A 21,731-nucleotide genomic window follows, 5' to 3' on the forward strand; every position below is an offset into this window, starting at 1 on the left:
AACATATTGTAAATAATACAGGTCAGGTCAACCCCATCAAGGTCAACACAACCCCCATCAATGACCTACTTTCCCAAATTATATACTTCAATTATTTGATTTATTATGCAACCTCGGAAGGAAGTCAGTTTGAAGAGAAAATATTAGGGTACTAATCTATTTGCATAGTCATATTAACGACTTGACAAAACATGGTATACATTCTGAGCAAATGCGAGTAAAAAGTTAAAAAATATGTTTGCTTACTCTTTTTGAAACACATGAAATCTGCTGGTTGGTTTCAAGAGTGTCATGTATTTCTCCCTACATTGACTGTATCATTGTGTTTGTCCCCTTTGTTTTCCCAACATTTTTAATTTGCTAGTAGATTCTGATGTTGTCCGTGTTTGCCTATTGATAACGAGTATTGGCATTGTATATTTTGCCCAGAATATTGCAATATTAGACGGAAACATATTTGACTTCAATATTGAAAATAGTATTGAAATAATATTACCTACACAAAGCTTATACTACTGTTGACAAAAATATTTTGAAACAAAGTTATCGCAACTTAACATAATTGACTGTTGTATTTCATAACTGCATTATTTTTTTTAATTGATGGTTTTTATATATCTTTAATTAAACACCTTGTTTTTGTAGTACTTGACTGATGATTTGATGATTTAAACACATTAATATTGGGAAGGAAAAATGACTTTTTTACAAAAGCTGATGTGATGGTTGTAAGGTAATCACACAAAGTATCCACAATATTACAAATGGATAAATCATTAAATTGCTTTATACAAATGAAGCCTAAAACTAAATATCATATTTCCTGATGTTTAATATGAAATCATTAAATATTCAGATTAATTTACGACAGAATGTAAAATATTCGTAACACAAGGTTACAGTCGTACAAATATGTAAATGAGACACAGTTCTGTCACGTACACACAGGTGGTCTCATATCTACCAAACTGCAGCATGGGTAGTGCACTATTGTTAAATATGAACACAATACCATTAACTGGAATTTGGAATTCTAATAACAAAATTGTACTTCTTGTATCAAAATAGCATAGCAACAACAGTTGTTAGAGTCAAACCACATTGATGTTATCAAAGTAATTTTTAATTTAGTAGTTTATTACGTTTTCCTTTATTTTTATTCCCTTGTGGTCATGTTAATCATTATTATTTAGTTAGTTAACATGCTCTGTGATTACACGTGTGAACTCTTTAGACGTGTTCAAACATTGCAGATAGTGACGAGTTCATTGGATCACAACATAGATAATCAGACGCTCACATAATCAGTCATCAAAGATTGAGGTATGTTGTAGTTCATGAAGGAAAAACTAATTTTCAAAAAGTCATTCAAGTATTATGTATGTCATTATTATGTATGTCATAATTTTTTTCCGCCCAAACATTTGACATAATTGTGTGTCCATTATTCTATAATTTGTTTTATAATTTTAGAACATATAAATATAATTTCCAATTGCTTACAGAAAACTATTCAAAATTATTGATAACAAAATATGAACAAATTTATGTGACTACATTTGGCTAAAAGTGAATTCAAAGTTTCAGAATTAATTCATGACCAAAACAGTTAAACAATTTAATTTTAAAAGACCTTCTGTTCACTGTTTTGTCACAACATAATAAAATAAAGATGGAATTTACGAATGAAACAATAATCAAACATTCTCAGGTAAGTTGGCGGATAAAGTTGTCGCAGTTGTCAAATGAGCAGTTGGCTTAATCACATCAAAACCGTGAGAAAATAAAGCTTACACAAATGTTTTATAGACCCTTAAATAAGAATTCAAATCCCAGGATCACGCAGGGGAAAATTCCAAGCCTGGGTCAAAGTGCACCACCAGACCTTGATCTCATGTGACACATCGGCACTGAAATGACAGCTCCAATAATCAAGTGATAAGTAAAGCGTCCCGTAACACAAACGACATAGATGCATTCCTTATTTCACCATCGTATGTTACGCGTCAATTTTAAAATCCAACATTTCATGGCAGTCATGATTGGCTCGGTCGCGTTGACACAATTTCATAGGAGTTCTTTTATTCACATAATTAATGGCGACACAATAAATAATTTCATATGATGTATTCTGAACTGTAAACTAAACGCTGCAATTGTATTTTATCTCATAATAAAATATGCTACAGCTTGGTGGTATAATAATTAAGCCACAGACCCTAGAAATATCTATTTCTATTATTACAATCGATTTCATTCATTCATTGATTCATTTCCTTTCTCATTTGTTCAACCATTATTTAATTAATTATTATTAATTAAAAAAATATTTTATTTATTTATTCATTCATTTATTCATTTATTTATTTGTTCATTCATTTGTTCATTCATTCATTCATTCATTCATTCATTCATTCATTCATCATTCATTCATTCATTCATTCATTCATTCATTCATTCATTAAGCTGACTCATTACACACATCTCAAATTAAAACAAATCCTAGTACCTTCTGCAGATCGTTGTTTCATCAATGGCAATCACATACAACACTTAATCCATATTTACATTGTATGCACCTCACAAACTACTTTTTCTATAGATCATACTTACCTATGGATAAATGCTGCTTACAAACATCATAACTATCGGATGATTTTCTTTTCTCAATCCATATCAAGATATCATCTTTCAATACCACTGATACGATTTCACTGTCGTCATGGCAAATAGAGAATTCACGAACACTACACCATAGTGGCACATGTCTATTATAGGACCAGGACTGTACAGTACCATTCCTATGGAACTGAAATACATATGTATATATCTGAGTTGCTGCAGAAATTAAGGGAAGGGCCAATGGAAATTATGGGGATGTCTTGATTTTGTTTTTACCTGAATGAGATGAAACTTTTTTTCTCTCCCAAGCTCCCTCCCTTCCTCAAATCACACATGTATCGACAACATGTTTATGAATTGTTTTGTAATGTTGTAAAATTTTGCAGTTATAGAAATTGGGTTTCCTCCTTGTTAATGTTAACAAATTACTGGTTGTACTGTAAATTGATGTTTCTTGCTCGCATCATTTTTATCAAGCATGGCATCACTGGGTCTTTATGTCGTTATTTAACAAATGGATATAGTGTTACAGGTCTTACTCGATATTTTGAAAAAAAATATGAAAACAATTAAGCAGCTTTGTGAACTATGACAAAGTTCAAAGTTATATTAAAATTTTAATAATTGTAGTGAGCAGCTTTGCAGATTCCAAACAAAAATATTAATGGAAATAATCCTTTTATAATAAGCTGAAAACAGCATTGCTTTGGTATTTGTTAATTGTGAAATTGTCATGGTAACACTTTACCAAAACATATCAAACAGTAAAGGTAGATAACAAATTTCATTCAAGGAAATTAAAGTGTGTCCTCAATTTGAATTATCTATTTTTTATATGATAAATTGGTTTCAAGTTCAAAGCTGACACTCACCAGGTATGTAATTGAAGGATTCTTCTTTGTAAAACATATACTGACTATCGGTGATGAAATCAATGGCAAATCTAGATATCGTGAACTTGAAGTAAACTGAAAAAGAAAACAATCTGATGTCAAAGAATCTCAGTATTTCAGAGTCAGCTTTAAAACTTATTTCACTGGGAAAGGCTTACAATGCAGGGGATAAGAACAATCATCTGAATATAAGAGTTGTTTTCTCTCAATCATTAATTCATTTGTTATTTTGAATAAAATTATTACAATTTTCTACAGGTTTTGATAACAATTTTGGAAAAAAATGTGGGTTTTATTTTGTGACTGACTACAAAAAGTGGTGCTCAAAAAGGGGAAATACTTGCATGATCTATTCTTTGCTTGATGCAGATGTTCTCTGTCTCTACATTTTCCCATGATGCAACACATGAAACAGAAACAACATTGCTGCATTGCAAAATACCACATGCCTGCATTCAAGGTACTAAGTATTATATATAGACCACTAAATAAATTTGTCTCCATACAAAAGGTTGAGTTGTCAGCCGAACAGTATTAATTAAAAAACGACATGATGCGACTGTTTTACTAAAACTTTTTGAATAGATTGTCAGTTTAAAACAATATACTGACATCAGGAGCTCCTATTATTTTCAAAAGTTAGGTCATCAAGATCATCAAAAAACATTTTTTTACTTCAGCATTAATCTGAGTGAATTAAATGATACATTTTTTATCTTTTTCAAACATACAGAGTAGGTCAAAGTAAAATGAGTTTGAAAAGAATATTTTGCTACTTAAGCAGACTAAAGCCACTCCCTGTAACTCACTTCATGTCTGCTATAAAATAGCAGTGAACTCATAAAACCATTGTGAATAAAACACACACATAAAATGTATCTTTTAGTGTCAGCCATCTTGTCACGTTTACAATTCACAACATTTTTTTTAATATTCTCTCAGATTGAATGACAATCTCGCTGTTTGGAATGACCCAAACATTTCAGACAGCAAAAGAGTCTTTTTTATTTTCAAGAATGCAGACAGATATTCAACCAATTAAATTTCAATCCCAGTTTAGTGATTTGTTTTATGGTGATGAATATTCAACATAAGGAAACATCAAACATCAGGAAAACAATGTCATGACAACGAATATACTCAAGTATAGTAATAAGAAAATATCAGAATAACGATATTGATACAAATTGTGTGGAACAAAATTAGACAATGAAAGCGAATGAGAAAGATGCTTTAAAAATCTATTCTGGTTGAACTTATAAGGACAAAAGTAATTTAGTCCTTCAAAAAATATGGATGCCAATTTATTGTTATTAGAAGAATAACGTAAAGTATGCACCAAGGTAGCAAGTCACCAAGACCAAGAGAAGGCTGATGCAATCCTGTACTGCCTGAGTGCATACTTTCTGGTATCCTCATGATAACATCGTCACCAGCTTTTAGTAATATTTTTTTGAGATATAAATGAGATAAAAGTATGCCAGTGATCGACTATACTTCAATCACATGCTGCATCCGATGTAAAGAAAAAAAAAATGTTCAAATCAATATGACTTTTTTTCAAATAGGAAGACATTTGAACATTCTCGTACAGCATTTTACTTACGGATGAATTTTATTGCTTTTGCTACCAGCTGAATAATAATTACTTTTCATTGCTTGAAGGATTTAAAGAATAATAAATAACAAGATTCTCTGTAATATAATGTGTAACTGACCCTACCGATGTACTTTAAGAATGACGTACTCCGGGAGTTAAATGCTTTCACTGTTAAAACATTGCTGCCATCTTTGTCAAGTTTTTTTGGTTTTTATTCTATGTCTTCATCAATTATTTACTGAATGACATTAATTACTGGCCCTGAGCAGAATTTATGAGAAAAAAAAAGAAGAAATTATTCAGTATTTTGTAATTAATGACTAAATACTGATTTTGAAATACAAAGGGGAAAGGAACACGTATCCGTGGTGAATACAAATACAAGGTTTATTGTCATTCCATTAAAAGTTTAACTACGGCAACAAAAATCATTCTTATAACTCTACAGTTCATTTTGAACAATAAATTTGCTGCATTTGTCACTGCTAATTGATTATTCATTAAATTTGTAAGGGAAAAAAGCACACTTTTACAAATTTTCACCCCAGAAGTTGACGAAAGTTTCCAGTGGTGATATTTTTTAATTTGGGTCACAATATGGCACTATAAATACACAACATACTAGGTTACAGTGAAATTACTCATTAATCTTAATATCATTTAGCCTTCACCTCATAAACCGTAATTAGGTTACCCCACAGCAAGCAGGTATGGTTAAGGTCAGGCAGCTCCTTCCCCAACCCACTTCACAGGATTGTCTAGCCCATTATCAGTGATAAAATGGGGCGTGGCAAGAACGCTATGTGGAATACTTCCCAACCCAAATCATGGAGTACCTCATTCATTTTGAAATGAAAAGATATGTTTTTCTTTTACGATGAACAATCTGCCGATTCAGTAGAGAAAAATGAAAATGGACAATATGACGGACAGATAGTTGACGCTATCATTAATACTACAAAATAATGGAAACTGTACAGGGGTGCATTTATTCAGAAATCCAACAAGTCATTAAAATTTAGGGAGTGTCAATTGATGACAGCCTGTACTTATTAAAAAAACATTCAGGTTAAAGTAGACGCGATATTTATATCTTGTTACACCCTCAAAAACATTTTTCTTAACTCAATGTACATTGTTCACCAAAGTACTAGTACTCTAAGCAACATACTATATAAGAACTTTTAACCATAAATCTCCCACAATGCACAGGGATGGCATATCACATGACAACTTTTAACCATTCATAAATCTCCCACAATACATAGGGAAAGCAGTTTATCTTATAGCTACTATTAGCCAATCATTCGTCATCTACCACAATGCACAGGAAAAATAGTATATCACATGACAACTTTTAGCCAATCATGTGACAGGAATATAATTGATAGACCAATCAACAACACAAGTTTCAAGGGATAACTTGTTACAAATGCAACATCCATGAACCATGCATGCCTAAAAACAAATGAAAAATAAAATCACGGATTGAAATCTCTTTATTGATACCTGTGCTTCAAAGACGTCTTCATCAGTATAGGGAGTTGCATTCTGGATGGAGTCTAACGTGTACAACTTGCGCCCATTCTCCAATATTATATATGTGTGCCCATTATGAAACCAGACTGAGTGAATGTTACCATGGTTACTGCTTATCGTAAAGATTTCATTAAATAGCTGCAACAAATAACAGGTAAAATATATAGTGGGGCCTATTTAATAATTAAATTTGTAGTTTTAAAACATGCATATTGAGCACCTGGTGTAACTTGCACATTTGTTCTTAAAACACTAAATGCTTGCATTGTACAATCAATGGTTTCAGAGAAGTAGTTTTCAAATGGATTTACGGTGTAACATTGATCATTTCTCTCTCAATGAGCCGGATTATTCATTATTCCAGCCGATACATACTAGTATATAAATGAAATATAATTAATTGTACCAGTGAACTAAAATAAAATGACACACGCCCATTTTTGGCTAATGTGGATGAAACACAATAAAAGCGAGTATGGCTGCATTGCTGACTGGCACGTGATGTGTTATGTGATGCATACGAAATGAGCTCGTTTTTAGCAGTGGAAATGAGGACAAGGTCACATGAACGCAATGAATACTAGTCACGACCTTGAAAAATGTAGATACGAACTCGACGAGGTCAGCGCGATCTCCGGATTTTATAAACGCCGGGGTACATTTTAAAAGAATGACAGTATGGTATAATTGTTTAAAATCGGAATAATATTGAAACCCGCTATTTTTATAGCACAAAAATAAAAGGATTAGATACGCGATGCCCTGGACATGCAGCCGATACCGCACTGAGCACCACAATGCTATTCGCCGTATCGCCCACGCCCCTAATAGAAAAAGTTACACGCATACCAACGCAACTTGTGAGAAAATATTATTAAAAATATGAAAGTGAGACGTGACATTCGCGAAAAGCTGAAGAAAAGCGTTTTGACATTCGATCTAAGACGTATAATTGCGAAATCCTCGAGGCACAATGATGAAAAACACAGTTTTTTGTATCGACTAACTCGATGCCCTAGTTTCAGCGAGTCAGTCAATTCATACTGACCGCCCCACCCACGCAACACACTACGGTACTACGCGAAATACTACACTCAATACCTGTATTACCTGTTGGCGGTTGAGAGGGAAAACATCACTCAGAGGCTCAAGATGAAACATTGATGACTGTCTCGATCCAGCGAGATCTGTATTGTAATCAGCGCTACGATTCGTCCTTCCTCACCACAGATCAGCTTCCAACACTCCCTAGAGCCGAGGCTGCTGCATCGTAAATTTTGTTTCGGTTCCCCTAAGTTACTGATAATACTCGTCGAGTTAAGTTGTCGCGATATTTTAGAAATAAATTGTAACAAGTCGCCGATTTCATATCTGTCTTCGAGAGTAGTTTCTGGATATATAAGTTACATGCTGCTAATGTTGCCCCTAGAAGATAAATACACATTTTGCGGTCAACCCCACAGAGCATCTGTGTGATTATTCGCGCGGAGATAGGGTATCATTATTCAGTTTGTTAATTTCGTATGCATACATTCAGCCGGGATTTTTAATATTGAATAGAAAAACAACATATTATTCAGAATATACCTTATTACATCATTTTTATATATTTTTTTAATGATGATATACATAGAGAGTTCATAATTAAATTATTTAGACGATAAAGAATAGTGTGATAGTGCGTTGACCTTGCATTGTACTTTTAATTACTCTGAGATGGTGTTAATTCTCAGGCGAAAAGAAAGTAAGTATTATACAAAACAGAACTTTCAATAAAAATCATACTTTTTACATTAAATTCTAACACCACCAACAAATTATATAATTCTCTTAACTACATTTTATTACTAAATGTGCCCTGTCTAGCAACATATAAAAATGATGTCTGTCGTGATCTGGGACAAATAACCTTGCTATTTGTATTTGCCCCATCCAACTCTCTAAGGGTATAAATATGGTAAATAGGGTTGTTGATTTTATTGCAATCTCCTTTGTGAGTAGCTTATCTGCTCACGCAACCACGTCACCAGGGCAAAATATTCTGTTTCACGGACCATAACAAAATCATACAGTGGAATATCCACCTACAGCCTAAATACGCTTTAGTAAATGTAAATTAACATTATTTTTTGTATGTACTGGTATACTGTAAAATGTATACCTTATGGCAGTGTCCAGTGAAAAACAACAGACGTGCAAACTGTCCTATATTAAGAAAAATGCCCGGTAAAATATTTTCCCCTTCATTACCCGTTGTATTTCACGGTTCCCATATTCAATTGCTGGACGTTTAACTAGGTCACTTTATACAATGCCCGCTAGTTGCAGTGCCAGTTACCAAATCGAGGCTCAATACATCACTCAAGAAATGTATGTGCACCGCACATTGCTGCAACTTATGTAAATATGGGCTGAACCATTGTAAACTCTAGGGGACTCGAGAAAACAAATTCGAAAATAAAATATGCACAGGAGATCACCAGAAAAGAAGAATCCAACTGAAATACAACACAACTAGAAGAACATTTCGTCTATAAAGAAGAAAATCTTACCCAAAGCTGCAAGTAGAACATACAACAAGTTCGTCTTGCTATTCTGCCCCATAGCAGTATTGTTAGTGCCCTTTTACTATGCACGCCACTTCTAGGTGATTTGTTTCGGTGATATAAACAAATTGTATAGACATTTTGTACGAGTGTAAGTAACAGTAATACTATACCACGTAACATTTACAGAATTTACGGTTTTATATATCGCTACGTAAAACCGTAACTGTCGCGGTATTTTTTTTTCTAATGCAATAATTAAAACGTATAGTATTTGAGCCATTTTGTCTAATCATTATATTTTATTAAATTTAAGATACGTTTTAAAAATAAATAATGCAGTCATTTAGTATGGATTTACTTGTAAATATAAGTGACCAGTTAGGTAATCCAAGATGCAGCAGCGGTACGAGTGAAGCTGAATTCGTTAAAATTATTTGATATACTGTAAAATACTTTATTTTAGCTGCAATTAATTTTCGCTGAAACGACTTTTTGGGTGTTTTGTATGAAATCTATTTTCACTGATTTTTGAGTTGAGTGTAAAATATAGGAAAAAAAGTATATTCGCTAGATTTTATTTTCATTGAACCATTCCTTCAGTGAAAATAGTGAAAATTAATTCCAAGCGACAATAAAGTATTTTACAGTAGGTAATGAATATACAGAGTGTCCATGCCTACAAGATTGTACAGACATTTAACGTAACAGATGTTAATGGATTCTTTATATTGCGCTGTCAGCTGTTATAACTGTTACCATGGGAAGCAGTCTTAGACATCACGTGATTAAAAAAAACAGACAATTTAAAGGTATTAGAATTCTTCAACATGCAACAAATATAAGAGGGAGGAACCCCACATAGTACACCCTACCCTGGCGGCCATTTGTCAAATTACGTAAACTGGTATGTTTTATAATTTAATGTCTAGTTCCGCTAGCTGCAGATTACAAATAGCCAGGCATGAGGAATAATTTTTAGCGGGTTTCCTGACAAACGTGTACGTGTTAACGATTTCCGATCTTTGAAAAGCAGACGTTGCCCGTGTACGACATCAAATCAAATCTGGTAACGATTTCAAAAGAGTAACTGACAAAACTAAACAATGTAGATTGCCCAGGCGAGAAATTCTCCATTTTACATCGCATTGTGTGTTTGTTAAATGCTCCGGTATTTATTTTTACGTATATTATTTTACATTCCACTCATTTAACAGTAAACAAAGTAAACATGAGTATAATAATTCCATCTTGACATTGTTTACGATGTCTAGGCACTAGAAACGTCAGAAAACTGATACGGCAACTAAAAAATGGATCTTAAGCTAAAAAAATATTGGTACAGTCTGAGGTTTCCTACATAAATAACCTTGAAGCGACCTTCATATCGTTTATCTAGTTTTGTTTCTTATTTACCTACAGATTTATCAATTATGTTTGTAGTTTAAACACATATTATTATTTATTTAAAATATTATTTTGTTGTTAGAGAATATAAGAGAATATAATGTTTTACAATGTATCCCGTTGTCATCAGATAAGTAACACATTTCACTAACATGTCTCTGTTAAAGTGAAAGTTTTGGTGATAACTCGTAATCTCCTTTTATTTAAAAAATATGACACCCAAATATATTCATAATTAGTTTATATATTGGAAAATAACTAATAGTTAGTAGAATTTCCTAAAATTGAATCCTCTGAATCAATACTAGGAAAGTAGACACAACTGAGAGATGCTCACTAACAAGAATTCGTCATTTGGTTTTCACGGAATCTCATTAAAAAACTGGCTTGGCTCTATTCTGATGTCATATTTTAATAATACGGTTTGTAATGCAAACATGATATCACTTGCAAATAGTTGTTTTGAGAACAAATTACATCGCGGCTGGATAGCAGTGTTGAATATAGTACGCAATATATTATATTTGTGTATGGGTGTGTCAAACCTTGCGCAAAAAATCACACATTTAAGTGCTCCATTTCCATACCCCTTAAGTACTGAGTTAAATATTCTTCAACAGCTTCTACAACTGATCCGGGATTTATCAGAGCAATTAGAATTTGAGTCCAGGCACGGAGTAGTGCATGAATGTAATCTTCTTTATTTTTATGTTTTTCCCAGCAGTAGCAGCAGTAGTTTCAAACTCGAGAAGTAAATTGTGTTTATCAAATCCCAATTTATTTATTTATTTATTTATTTATTTATTTATTTATTTATTTATTTATTTATTTATTTATTTATTTATTTATTTATTTATTTATTTATTTATTTATTTATTTATTTATTTATTTATTTATTTATTTGTGTGTTTTTATGTTTATTTGTTTTCATTAGGCGCTCCAAATTACTGTGATGTCATCTTTTCCAGAAGTAGTATAAATCGAATGAGGATATTGGAAATTCCCAAAGAAATTTAGCGATTATAACCCAATGATATGTACACTTGAACTTGAGATTAGGGAGTCTATAGAATATGCTTCATTCTTAGATCTGTGCTTTCAATAAGGCCAGGTGTCTAGCCAACGATATGACAAGAGAGATGATTTAAATTTTGTATCATAGATTTTCCATACTTTTGCAGCAACACCCCGTTTCATACTACATATATATTTCTCAGCTTATGCGTCGTGCCAAGACTTGTAATACATATGCAGACTTTTTAACCAATGTTTTATAATTTCTATTGTCTTCTTATTTCAAAACTATTAAAATACCAGTTTTTGTAGAGAATGAGTAGCCTTAACTTTTGAGAGGTTTTGTGCCAGATATTTTTTTATATATTTATTGCAGGATTAACATGGTTAATAGGACAAAACGTAACTATACACTACAAAAAACCCCTTTCTATATAAAACATTTCTATAATTACACCAAAACCTCGATAACAAATTAAGCGTCGCATTTAACACAAACACTCACTCACGGTGGTCTTCGCGCAGCGCGTGTTCAAATTTCATGTAAATAAACAATGTATTTTACACGCGTTGTATACGTCGCTATGAGTCTCATATCGAACAGCACACGGCGACCACCGCCCTTTAAGCTTTACAGAAATCGCTTGTGAAGAGAGAATACGTTTAAAAATACGTTTATTTCTTTCCCGTTGTTACCTGCACTAGTTTAAGCTCGTTTAAGCTTAAAAAATAATCTAATAGCATTATTATAAGCCAAGTGTAATGTACGCAGATATAATGAACTTGTAGTTGAACCGATACAAACATTATGGTATCAATGTCACTTGAAAGATACAGACATCCGGTTTAACACAGAAACAGCTTGTGTATGACTCCGAATGGTATAAGACGAGTGTCACATGCAGAACAGGATATACTCACTCCTTTCGAAACACAAGAATATATATGGAATGGAATCTATTTATACATATATTTCTCTTACTGATTTCACTATGTATCGTACTTGTGAGTTGTCTAATTTTGTTTTTACGGTTTATTTAGTCAATTGCTTGGTGCTATTGGATAAATTTCCCTATACCTCTATTTTTTGAGGATCTACTATTGGGTATGTTATATTCATTTGCATTGCTTTTGTGAGAGAAACGGTTAAGAGCAGTCTAAACAAGGCGAGCAATCATCACACCCACATTTGATTATCAATATTACTCATATTTTTGCAACAGCTAAAGCAATGATCAAGCAGTTACTGCCTTAATACAAGCGAAAAAATAATTCATCCACGTTAAATTTGATGCCGAACAAGCTAAAAGGAACTTCACATAACATAAACACCTTCGATTAGCTCTTAACGAGCAAATATCTTTCCTTACCTTGTCAAGAGAGATTCCTCTGGTTCAGGGAAATCGACAAATAATGGAACTGAACTGACTGGCTTCTGTGTACTGAATGTAATAATGTATTTAAACTACACTGTCGGTTCAAAAAGGCTTCATTCTAACAATGAACTGGGTGAATTGTACACATAAATTGCCGAGTAACGGATGCGAACGAACACAGTTGTAATTGTGGAGTTTGCAAACATGTTAGTAATTCAAATCTGCTTTTGGTTTCATTTCAGTTACTCGTAGCGTCTACTGGGAAGGAGGGTGCAGTCATACAATGACGTTCGGGGCGACGTGTTCCTACCAGGACTGACATACCAGTGCAATCACGTGTTTGTAAATTGACATTGTTTAAACCCACTTCAGTTTTTTATGAATCGTATGGAGTTCTCAATCACATTCATTTCGCTCAATATAAGGTATATAAATTAGATTAGATGGAAGTTTACATCAAAGTTGGATGACTTGGATTTCGCAGATGATTTGGCGCTGATAGCATCCACAAAACAGCATATCCAACAAAAAACTGACAGGTTTTTTACAGAAGCTCAACGAGTTGGTCTAAAAGTGAATTCCCAGAAGACAAAATTAATGAGAATTAATGCAAGAAATGTTGACAGAATTTACATCGATGGCGAAGTTGTTGAAGATGTCAACGAATTTGTGTACCTGGATGCAACCTTGACAAAATCAAGAGGAGGAATGGGAGACATGGAAAACAGAATTTCAAAGGGGAGAAATGCATTCAGGCAGCTTAATAAAATATGGAACAATAACAAAATCAAGAGAGCAACAAAACTCAAGTTGTACAAATCATTGGTGTTGTCAGTGCTGTTATATGGATCTGAAACCTGGAAGATGACAAAAGGCGACGAAAGAAAACTCAATACTTTTCAAACAAAGTGTTTAAGGAGGATAATGAAGATAAAATGGCAAGACCATGTTAGGAATGAAGAACTGCTAACCAGGACTGGGATGGAAAAATTGAGCACTACAGTAATGAAGAGGAGATGGAAATTTATTGGGCACACCTTAAGGGAGGAACCCACAAGCATCTGTAACACAGCATTGACATGGGCACCAGAAGGGAAAAGGAAACGGGGTAGACTCAAAACAACTTGGCGACGCACTGTAGAGAAGGAAAGAAACAAGGCTGGATGGAAGTCATGGGCGGAAGCCAGAGTTGCAGCAGCTGATAGGACAGAATGGAGACGCTCGGTGGAGGCCCTTTGTGCCACTTGGCATCTGGAGGATAGGTAACATAAGGTATATATCGATAATATGGCAATATCACAATGCGCATTGATCTGCATAATTGATAGTTAAACATTCAACATTTGCGTAATATGCAAATCTGGAAGAGTTTACAGACAATGATACACATATTAAATCGTGAAAAATGTAATCAATTAACTAGAAATTAACTAAGATCACCGCCCAGACTAATTAAGACATATGCTAAACATTTTAGATTAAGGCGATTCGTATATGTTATTTTGACTCGTACATAATAGTACAGTGATTTGTACCCACGAATTCAACATTGGTTAATCGTCTCCTAACTTTGACAATTAACGTGAAGTATCATGTTGCCACCTGCCCTCTACGGCAATATAATTAATTTTACTAACGTTTGTCTACGATTGTTAGTGCTATTCTATACTGTATAGAAATGTAACAATGTAAACTCCATATGAAACATTAAGACCATGTCATGCTGACTGTTTTCATCTTGTTCGGAATTTGCATGTTTTATATATGTATATGTAGTTTGGCAACCAGACACTATATGTTCGTTTTTTTAAATTTCAGTTAGGGACTAATTAATTAAATCTAATTTTACTGAAAACTTCATTAGTATCTTTGAAATGTGATCTATATTATTTTACCAGAGAGATATCAGCAAAAAATAAATATTATCATTCATTATACATGACATCACTCCCTCAACTGGTCTTTATAGTATGACCTTTGGACAGATGAGTAAAGCAAATATACACGATTCCGTCAGAACATACAGATTGCCAGGAGTACCGTATATAAACCGACTGTAACTGGCAGGTTTGGTAACAGATTACTTTAGACTTGTAAGCGGAAACACACAGGTATGTATTACTAAATAATTAAGACAGCTTTAGAATATGTACGATGTATCATTGCGGCAATGTGTAATGTGGCTGTTAACATCGCCATGTATGTTTGGTGAGTTTATGGTTGTGATCAATGAAATATACATGCCAAGCATGCGTGTTCATCACAAAATAATTTGAAATAACTGTAATGGATTAATTACAGACGTCACAAAAAACGAACTTATGGATGAAAGAATTATTCCTGCAAGCACATGAGGTGACTGGGCTACAACATAAAGTTAATAATTTACAGTCGTGTGTGTTTGTGTCAGCCTCTAAACATCGAACACGTATAGAATTGCTTCATGAAATGCATTACGAAAACGTCATTGAAACTCTTAAATAATGTAATTCGAGAAAGCAGTATTCGACTCCTGGAAGACTCATAACAACTTGTTGTCTCAGAGTTGAGATACAATGTATCCATCACACTTCGTTTCGAACTCTGACCTTTGACATACTGTCGATAAGAAACACACACACACACACAACGAAAGCAGAATGTACAGCCACATCCTGTAATCTAGTTCAAAACTAGGCGAAGAAAAAAAATCAATTTTAATTGAAATTTCATATGTATGAAATGCATTTATACACCATTACAGCAAGTCGAGATTTTTCGAGTTAATCATTATATTTCATGGTGCCATGGACTGTATGTTTTGGGTGAAGAGTTCATCTTGTTATATACAGTTTGTTTAGTTTCGTTGATTGTAATCTGAGTTCTAGTTAATAAGTACAGTCATCACAGCACTTCAGTTAGCTTACTCCAGTTTATTCATGTATGGGCAAAGTGCTAAGCTAAAAAATATTAGTAGTTATAAAGCTAGAAATTGAGCACTGGAGAGTAATTCATTTATTTCATTATTGTGCCCTCTCGGTACAATACCAACTGTCTCGTCATTCGTTCGAAATCGAAGGAAGGGAAAAATAACTTACAGTAAATAAATGCGAGCATGTTTTTATATTACGTTATACGAAATACAACGAGCAGAGAAGCACAATACAATTCTTCACTCTCAAATTTATATTAGCGTTACGATGACAACCCGAAGTATTTCACAGTTCGGCATAGATAAACAAAACAAATTGTCTGCGAATACCGATAAAAACTCAACACGACATACACTGTGCACGTGCGTAAAAGTAAAAAACAACAACATGGGATAACAACGTGGAATTTCTAAGAAACCGACGGATTCCGGGGGGGGGGGGGTGATCGAAAGATGCAAATTTTTACCAATGAGAATCTTTTAATGTTGCATTACAGTATCAGCTATCTGCAAGTACCCACGAAGAAGGAACATAGGATAGGATAGTTTTTACGAACGGAGCAGATTATTTTACCAAACTTCTAAAATGTCAAAACGTAAGTATTGATAGTATTACATAGCGTTCATTAATTTAATTAATTAAAAGGATACTGTAAATCCTGTATACGACTGTATATGTACTCACAGTGACCCTTGGCGAATTTAAAAACTGTGACAATTAACCATGTATCTAACGACGGGCCGTTAAATTCACCAATCCTCCTTCCAGGTGTGACTGCCCGCTACGCTCGAAACAAGAAAGGATCCCATACAAGTTTGACGTGTTCGGATATTGATGAAGGAATTGATAGATTACCAAGATATGCTCATAATATTTGCCGTAAGATGGACCATAGTAAGTGATATTCTATTCACTCGTGACGTCAAAAAATAAACCATTCCGGGTCGTACTGATTACTTCAACAGGATGAGTCGATACAATTAGTAAACAATGTATTAATACAATTCCTGTAATATATGTTTATAATATCTATCTTAAACATGCAAGTTGTTGATCATAAATAATACTGCAACGTCGCGTAAACCAAATGTGCGTACGTGATGTCGTTATGGTAACATAACGAATATTGTTATGTGTGCTGCAAAACTATCTGTAGTTGATGTTAAAGCGGGAGGGTCGTCACTTGCGCACGCGCGGGAATTAAGTTCCAAGTAATGATAGCAACACACACTAAAAACGTAAAGGCCAATTGGTAGACACTTGTTTGTAAACAATGACACGCTATGGCCATCTGACGCATCCGCAGGCGACGACTCCCCTGCTTTAAAGCATAATCTGATATGGTTTACAGTATGGAGTATCGACAGAAATATTTAAAAAAAAGTCTTCAATATTGCATTTTTAACACGTCACATTAGTCTCACATGGCACATTCGAATTTATTTTAAACAGATTTATACAAAGCAAATTACATGGCTAATGTTTATATAATTATTATTAGTTTTAATATTTCAAGGTAATCTGCCTATTTCAGTGTAGAACGCAACAGTATACTTCAGGGCCAAGCTGTTTGAAATATAACATGATTTTGTTTTATACATTTAATTTCAAATTAACTGTATTTCTATTTTCTATTTTATGTCTTAATTTCACCGGGAATGTGCATTTCAAATATATATTTATTTAAAAAAAGATAAATTTGAAACTAGCTTTACGCTCGAAAATGACAAATTATATTCATAGATTTCAATTAACTGTCAACTGAATTCTTTCCAATGACGGGCAATACAAGTAATAAAGCACCTTTAACATCTTAGTCTAAACTGTCATTATTCAAACTATGACATGTGTTATGACTTATTTCAGAAACATTGGTTAGTTTGAAAAAGAACTGTGACGTGTTGACGTCAGAGCAACTGGAAATGATCCATAATTCCAATGACTTCATAAATGCGCTACAAGAAGAAGGGTTCCTATGGGATGATAACATAGAGTTTCTATGCGAGTTGCTAAGAAGAGCCAATAGGATGAAGACTATCAAACAATTGAGATCTTTTCAATTCAAGATCAGAAAAGGTATAATACATGACAATGTGAAATATACTTTATAACATGCGGTAATAGCATATCTGGCGATTTTATCAAATGGTATTATAACGATGGTGAATTCCCCCACAGCGCAATAGAACACAAGTTTTCGTCGCGACACAGTGTTGATACCAAGTGTAAATTATGGTAATTTTTTCGTTATGTCATTGGGAAATTTGCATGCCACAATAATAAATTCGTCGCCAAGTTTATTATCCTGACTAAACACGACTACACTAAATGAAACTGGCTGGAGAGGTTGTACTCTTTTAATTTTCACATTAATCTGCAATCGACACTGTTAGGAACCGCTTAAACTGGATGTCCCACGCTGAAAAAATGTTTAGGATTCTTGCATGGAAGACATTCATACTAATGCAAAGATAACTGTGAATTGCATTTAAACAAAAGCTGTTTAACGATCATTCGCAAGATTGGATACCCACATTTTATCTGAATACAAGGGTAGAGTAAAAATACAATATAGCGAACGCGATTGATAACCACAATATCACATTGTCGCACTAAATTTCAAAATAATATTGATTTATAACATCTTGCATATTGAAGACAAGAAAGTACAAGCAGCAAAACGAGTAGATCGACTTCACAAAAATATTGCGATGAAGGAGGTCAAGATAACTGTGTTGGAAACCAATTTACGAGAGAAAGACGCCACTATAGCGGAGAAAGACGCCACTATAGCAGAGAAAGACGCCACAATCGCCGATCTGCAGGCAGAAAACCAATCATTGAAGGACAAGTTACAAAGCGCTGAAGAAGAAGATGGTATGCAGGATGTCTTATCGATTAACATGTCGTTAAACGAGTGCAATAATCGCTTAGCTAAATTACTGCATTCAATGAATGAGAATACTTCTCACAAATGTAGAAATAACCACTTCGAATCATGCCTCCATTCCTGGACGTATTATTACATGTTGATTATTATACATTCTCATTTAATAATTTTAACAACTATACTATACTCACTTGACATGTAAATACAATGTTCTAGATGACAGTGGGCATTCTGATTATGATGTCCCACCTTCAGGCAGAGACGAAGAAGTAGTACCAGCGGTGCCACCGAAGCAAGGGGAAGATCCTGATGATATTGTGGCGGATCCACCTAAAGCTCCAGAACCCGACGAACAAGGTATGTGTGTCTATATGGCGGACAATTTAAAATTGTACGACTCTACAAAACCTTGTTTTGTTAACGTTTCACCGACAGATAAGCCAAACGAAACCAATCTCTTTCATGTTTGCAATCTAACCATTGGCGGATTTAGATGGGCGCCGAGGGGGCCGCGAGCCCCCTTATTTTCAACAACCAACATGGCTTCGCGCCATCGGCGCTCGCGAACTTGGCCTTAGGTCAACTTATCGCCCCCCCCCCCCTATTCCAGAATCCTAGATCCGTCCCTGCTAACATGGAACTGCTTTTTAACATGCAGCTTGTCTGAGAGTCGTTAGTCACAGTCGATTCTTTGTTATTTTTCTGCTTCAAACAAGAGTATAAAGTGTTCTAAATTTAGTGAGCAAATGCCGTTGTCTAATGTGACTAGAATATTTATATCATTAATTGCTCTATCTGTAATCTTAGTTCATTACAGTTAACACAGGGAAGATACCCCGGGTTATGTACAATATGGTAGATGTATTGCACCAATTACTTAATAAACTAAGTAAGATTTTTGTTTCATGTATAGAAGCGGAAGTTACCCAGCCCGCTCTAGCACCGATTGAAAAGGCAGAGGAAAATATTAGTGATAACGATGACGACGATGAGGAGGATGAAGATGTCGATGGTGATGAGACGGAAGCTAACCTGGATACTGCTGGTTAATATTTTACATAGTTATTATTACTAGAGAGTGCTTTAATTGAGGACGAAGTTTAGAATTCTATGCACGATTTTGTTTTATTAAGTCTCTCAGGAATTCTGCATATGCTTAGTACTTTGACGCTGCGGCTGTAATTTGAATTTGTTCATGTCAATTGCAAATACATAAATTAACATATTCATTATTATGATGTGTTTAGTTGTTTACATACGTGCATGCCACATATTCTCATGATGGTGATGTATACTAAAAGTCTTTATTTCCCATCGACGTATCTTGGTATACGGCATTAAATATGTGCATGTTACGGCAAATGTGGGTTCAAATAAAGACCCTCAATGGTGTCGTTTACCGATCATCAACACGTGCATTCTTTAAATTTGTGTTGACATTTTCTTATGATGAGTATAAAGTATATTGGTGAACTGTTTCATTCCCTATGAATTTGTGTTTCCCTTTTTCATTTTTCTTGTATGTTTTTCTGTTAGGTCTGATAAAGTGATGAATGTGTAAGTCAGGAGTAAGTAAATTGTATCGTGTATATTGTATATTTTGCTACAATAAAAATGGTACACTATGGAGAGATGCCCAGACAGTTAGCATGTACATTTCATTGTCTAATGCATTTAACAACAAAATCCGATTAAGAATGAATAATTTAATATGATTTTCAACTAAATTGGGTAAATTTAACTTTGTCTCGAAGTTTGTTTCATCACTAATATTTGTTTGTATTTAATTCAGATCACACAGTGATGCTGCACATTATCCAATCATCGTAGCCATAGCAACTGTATGATTAGATGCACTCTGCCAACTTCTGAAGATGATGTCATTTTGAAGGACATGTCTCCAAAATTAAAATTTTACTTGTTATGTATATTCAGAATGATTGTGTACACTCAATATCAATATTCATATTTTAAAAAATAACATCGAGTTACGACTGGCGTTAAATTGCAACAGGAGGGGTGACTAGTTGAAATTATATTGTCGGATAGTTTATTATTTTTTATTTTCGTTCAATTAAGGTGGTGGTGTTTACTATTTTGTTCAGCTTTTGGAGGTTCGAATATAATTATATTATATCTCACTATGTTATAAAGAAACTATGGAATGTACAGAAACTTTAGTGAAACTGATTTAGTAAAGATTATATCATACTAAGCATGCATCGAGTGTTAAAGGCGGTGTCCAGCATGATAATATTATGAAGAAACAAACTATCCGTTCACTACTAAACTTTCGATCAGCACACAATCCTCCCATATGTCAATCAACTGACTTTTCATCAAAGAACACACAGTGTTGTAGATGTGCGGGAAAGGTGGTACGTTCATGTAACATCAGAAACAGTCACATAAAACAGCGAGTTACTCAAAAACAATGCGAAATGTGGAATGCTTTGTTGAAGTTTATGTTGAAGGGTTGGTGGACGGCGATTCTAAAAGTGCTAAGTCACTTATTATGGAGTTTGTAATCAGTTAAGTAGAAAAAGACCTGATACTCTGCGTCATTCTACATTTTGCTATTGCATTTGTTATTTGCAAAACAGCAATGTTTGGTCCAGTAAGTTATTATGGGGGTTGTTTGTAGCATGGATCTCAATGTGTGTGACTATCTAATTTGGCAGTGAATGACTTGGATTGATTGTTCAGGCGTATTTGCATGAGGGATATTCCCTTTAAAGTGATTTATGAGAAACCATTATTTTTGAGAAATTTGTAAAAGCCAAAATGTTGTTCTCACGTTGTAGTTGGCTTCATGTTAGGTTGAATTATCAGACATGCTTTGTGTATATTGAGTATTATCAATACCTGTGAATTTTATGACGTCATTACTGCAGATTATTTGCGATAATGCATCCCAAGGCCCCAAACCATG

The 21,731-nt window shown here is 34.0% G+C and overlaps 3 protein-coding genes and 1 long non-coding RNA gene across 6 annotated transcripts in view; 3 read left to right on the forward strand and 1 right to left on the reverse strand.

The window, feature by feature from the left end:
- Positions 1-7,914, reverse strand: part of LOC100372149 (uncharacterized) — a 31,468-nt gene extending 23,554 nt beyond the window's left edge. The window contains exons 1-4 of the mRNA XM_085499410.1: positions 7,765-7,914; positions 6,625-6,792; positions 3,495-3,590; positions 2,614-2,809 (exon numbers count right to left, since the gene is read on the reverse strand). Of these exons, the coding sequence (XP_085355536.1) occupies positions 2,614-2,809; positions 3,495-3,590; positions 6,625-6,792; positions 7,765-7,815 (511 nt within the window). The 5' untranslated portion in view covers positions 7,816-7,914. The remainder of the gene's footprint in view (positions 1-2,613; positions 2,810-3,494; positions 3,591-6,624; positions 6,793-7,764) is intronic.
- A 5,680-nt stretch (positions 7,915-13,594) lies between these two features.
- Positions 13,595-14,263, forward strand: LOC102808806 (uncharacterized). The gene has a single exon (XM_006821885.2). The coding sequence runs from the start codon at positions 13,595-13,597 to the stop codon at positions 14,261-14,263; it is 669 nt and encodes a 222-aa protein (XP_006821948.2).
- A 735-nt stretch (positions 14,264-14,998) lies between these two features.
- LOC146746129 (uncharacterized) lies at positions 14,999-16,435 on the forward strand. Its single transcript, XR_014929584.1, has 2 exons — positions 14,999-15,108; positions 16,406-16,435. It is a non-coding gene; the product is annotated as an uncharacterized LOC146746129 (long non-coding RNA).
- A 26-nt stretch (positions 16,436-16,461) lies between these two features.
- LOC102801309 (uncharacterized) lies at positions 16,462-21,684 on the forward strand. Of its 3 annotated transcripts, none has more exons than XM_085499706.1 (8): positions 16,462-16,504; positions 16,678-16,803; positions 17,776-17,985; positions 18,568-18,786; positions 19,016-19,156; positions 19,713-19,844; positions 20,336-20,367; positions 20,592-21,684. In XM_085499706.1, the coding sequence occupies exons 1-7, from the start codon at positions 16,495-16,497 to the stop codon at positions 20,347-20,349; spliced, it is 852 nt and encodes a 283-aa protein (XP_085355832.1). In that variant the 5' UTR covers positions 16,462-16,494; the 3' UTR covers positions 20,350-20,367; positions 20,592-21,684. The 3 variants fall into 3 exon arrangements, with proteins under 3 accessions (XP_085355832.1, XP_085355833.1, XP_085355834.1); XM_085499707.1 differs by having other exon boundaries at positions 20,336-20,356; XM_085499708.1 differs by having other exon boundaries at positions 19,055-19,156.
- The last annotated feature ends 47 nt before the right edge of the window (positions 21,685-21,731 follow it).

The sequence above is a fragment of the Saccoglossus kowalevskii genome, chromosome 5 (assembly GCF_978046115.1).
Source record: "Saccoglossus kowalevskii chromosome 5, keSacKowa6.1, whole genome shotgun sequence".
NCBI lineage: Eukaryota > Metazoa > Hemichordata > Enteropneusta > Harrimaniidae > Saccoglossus > Saccoglossus kowalevskii.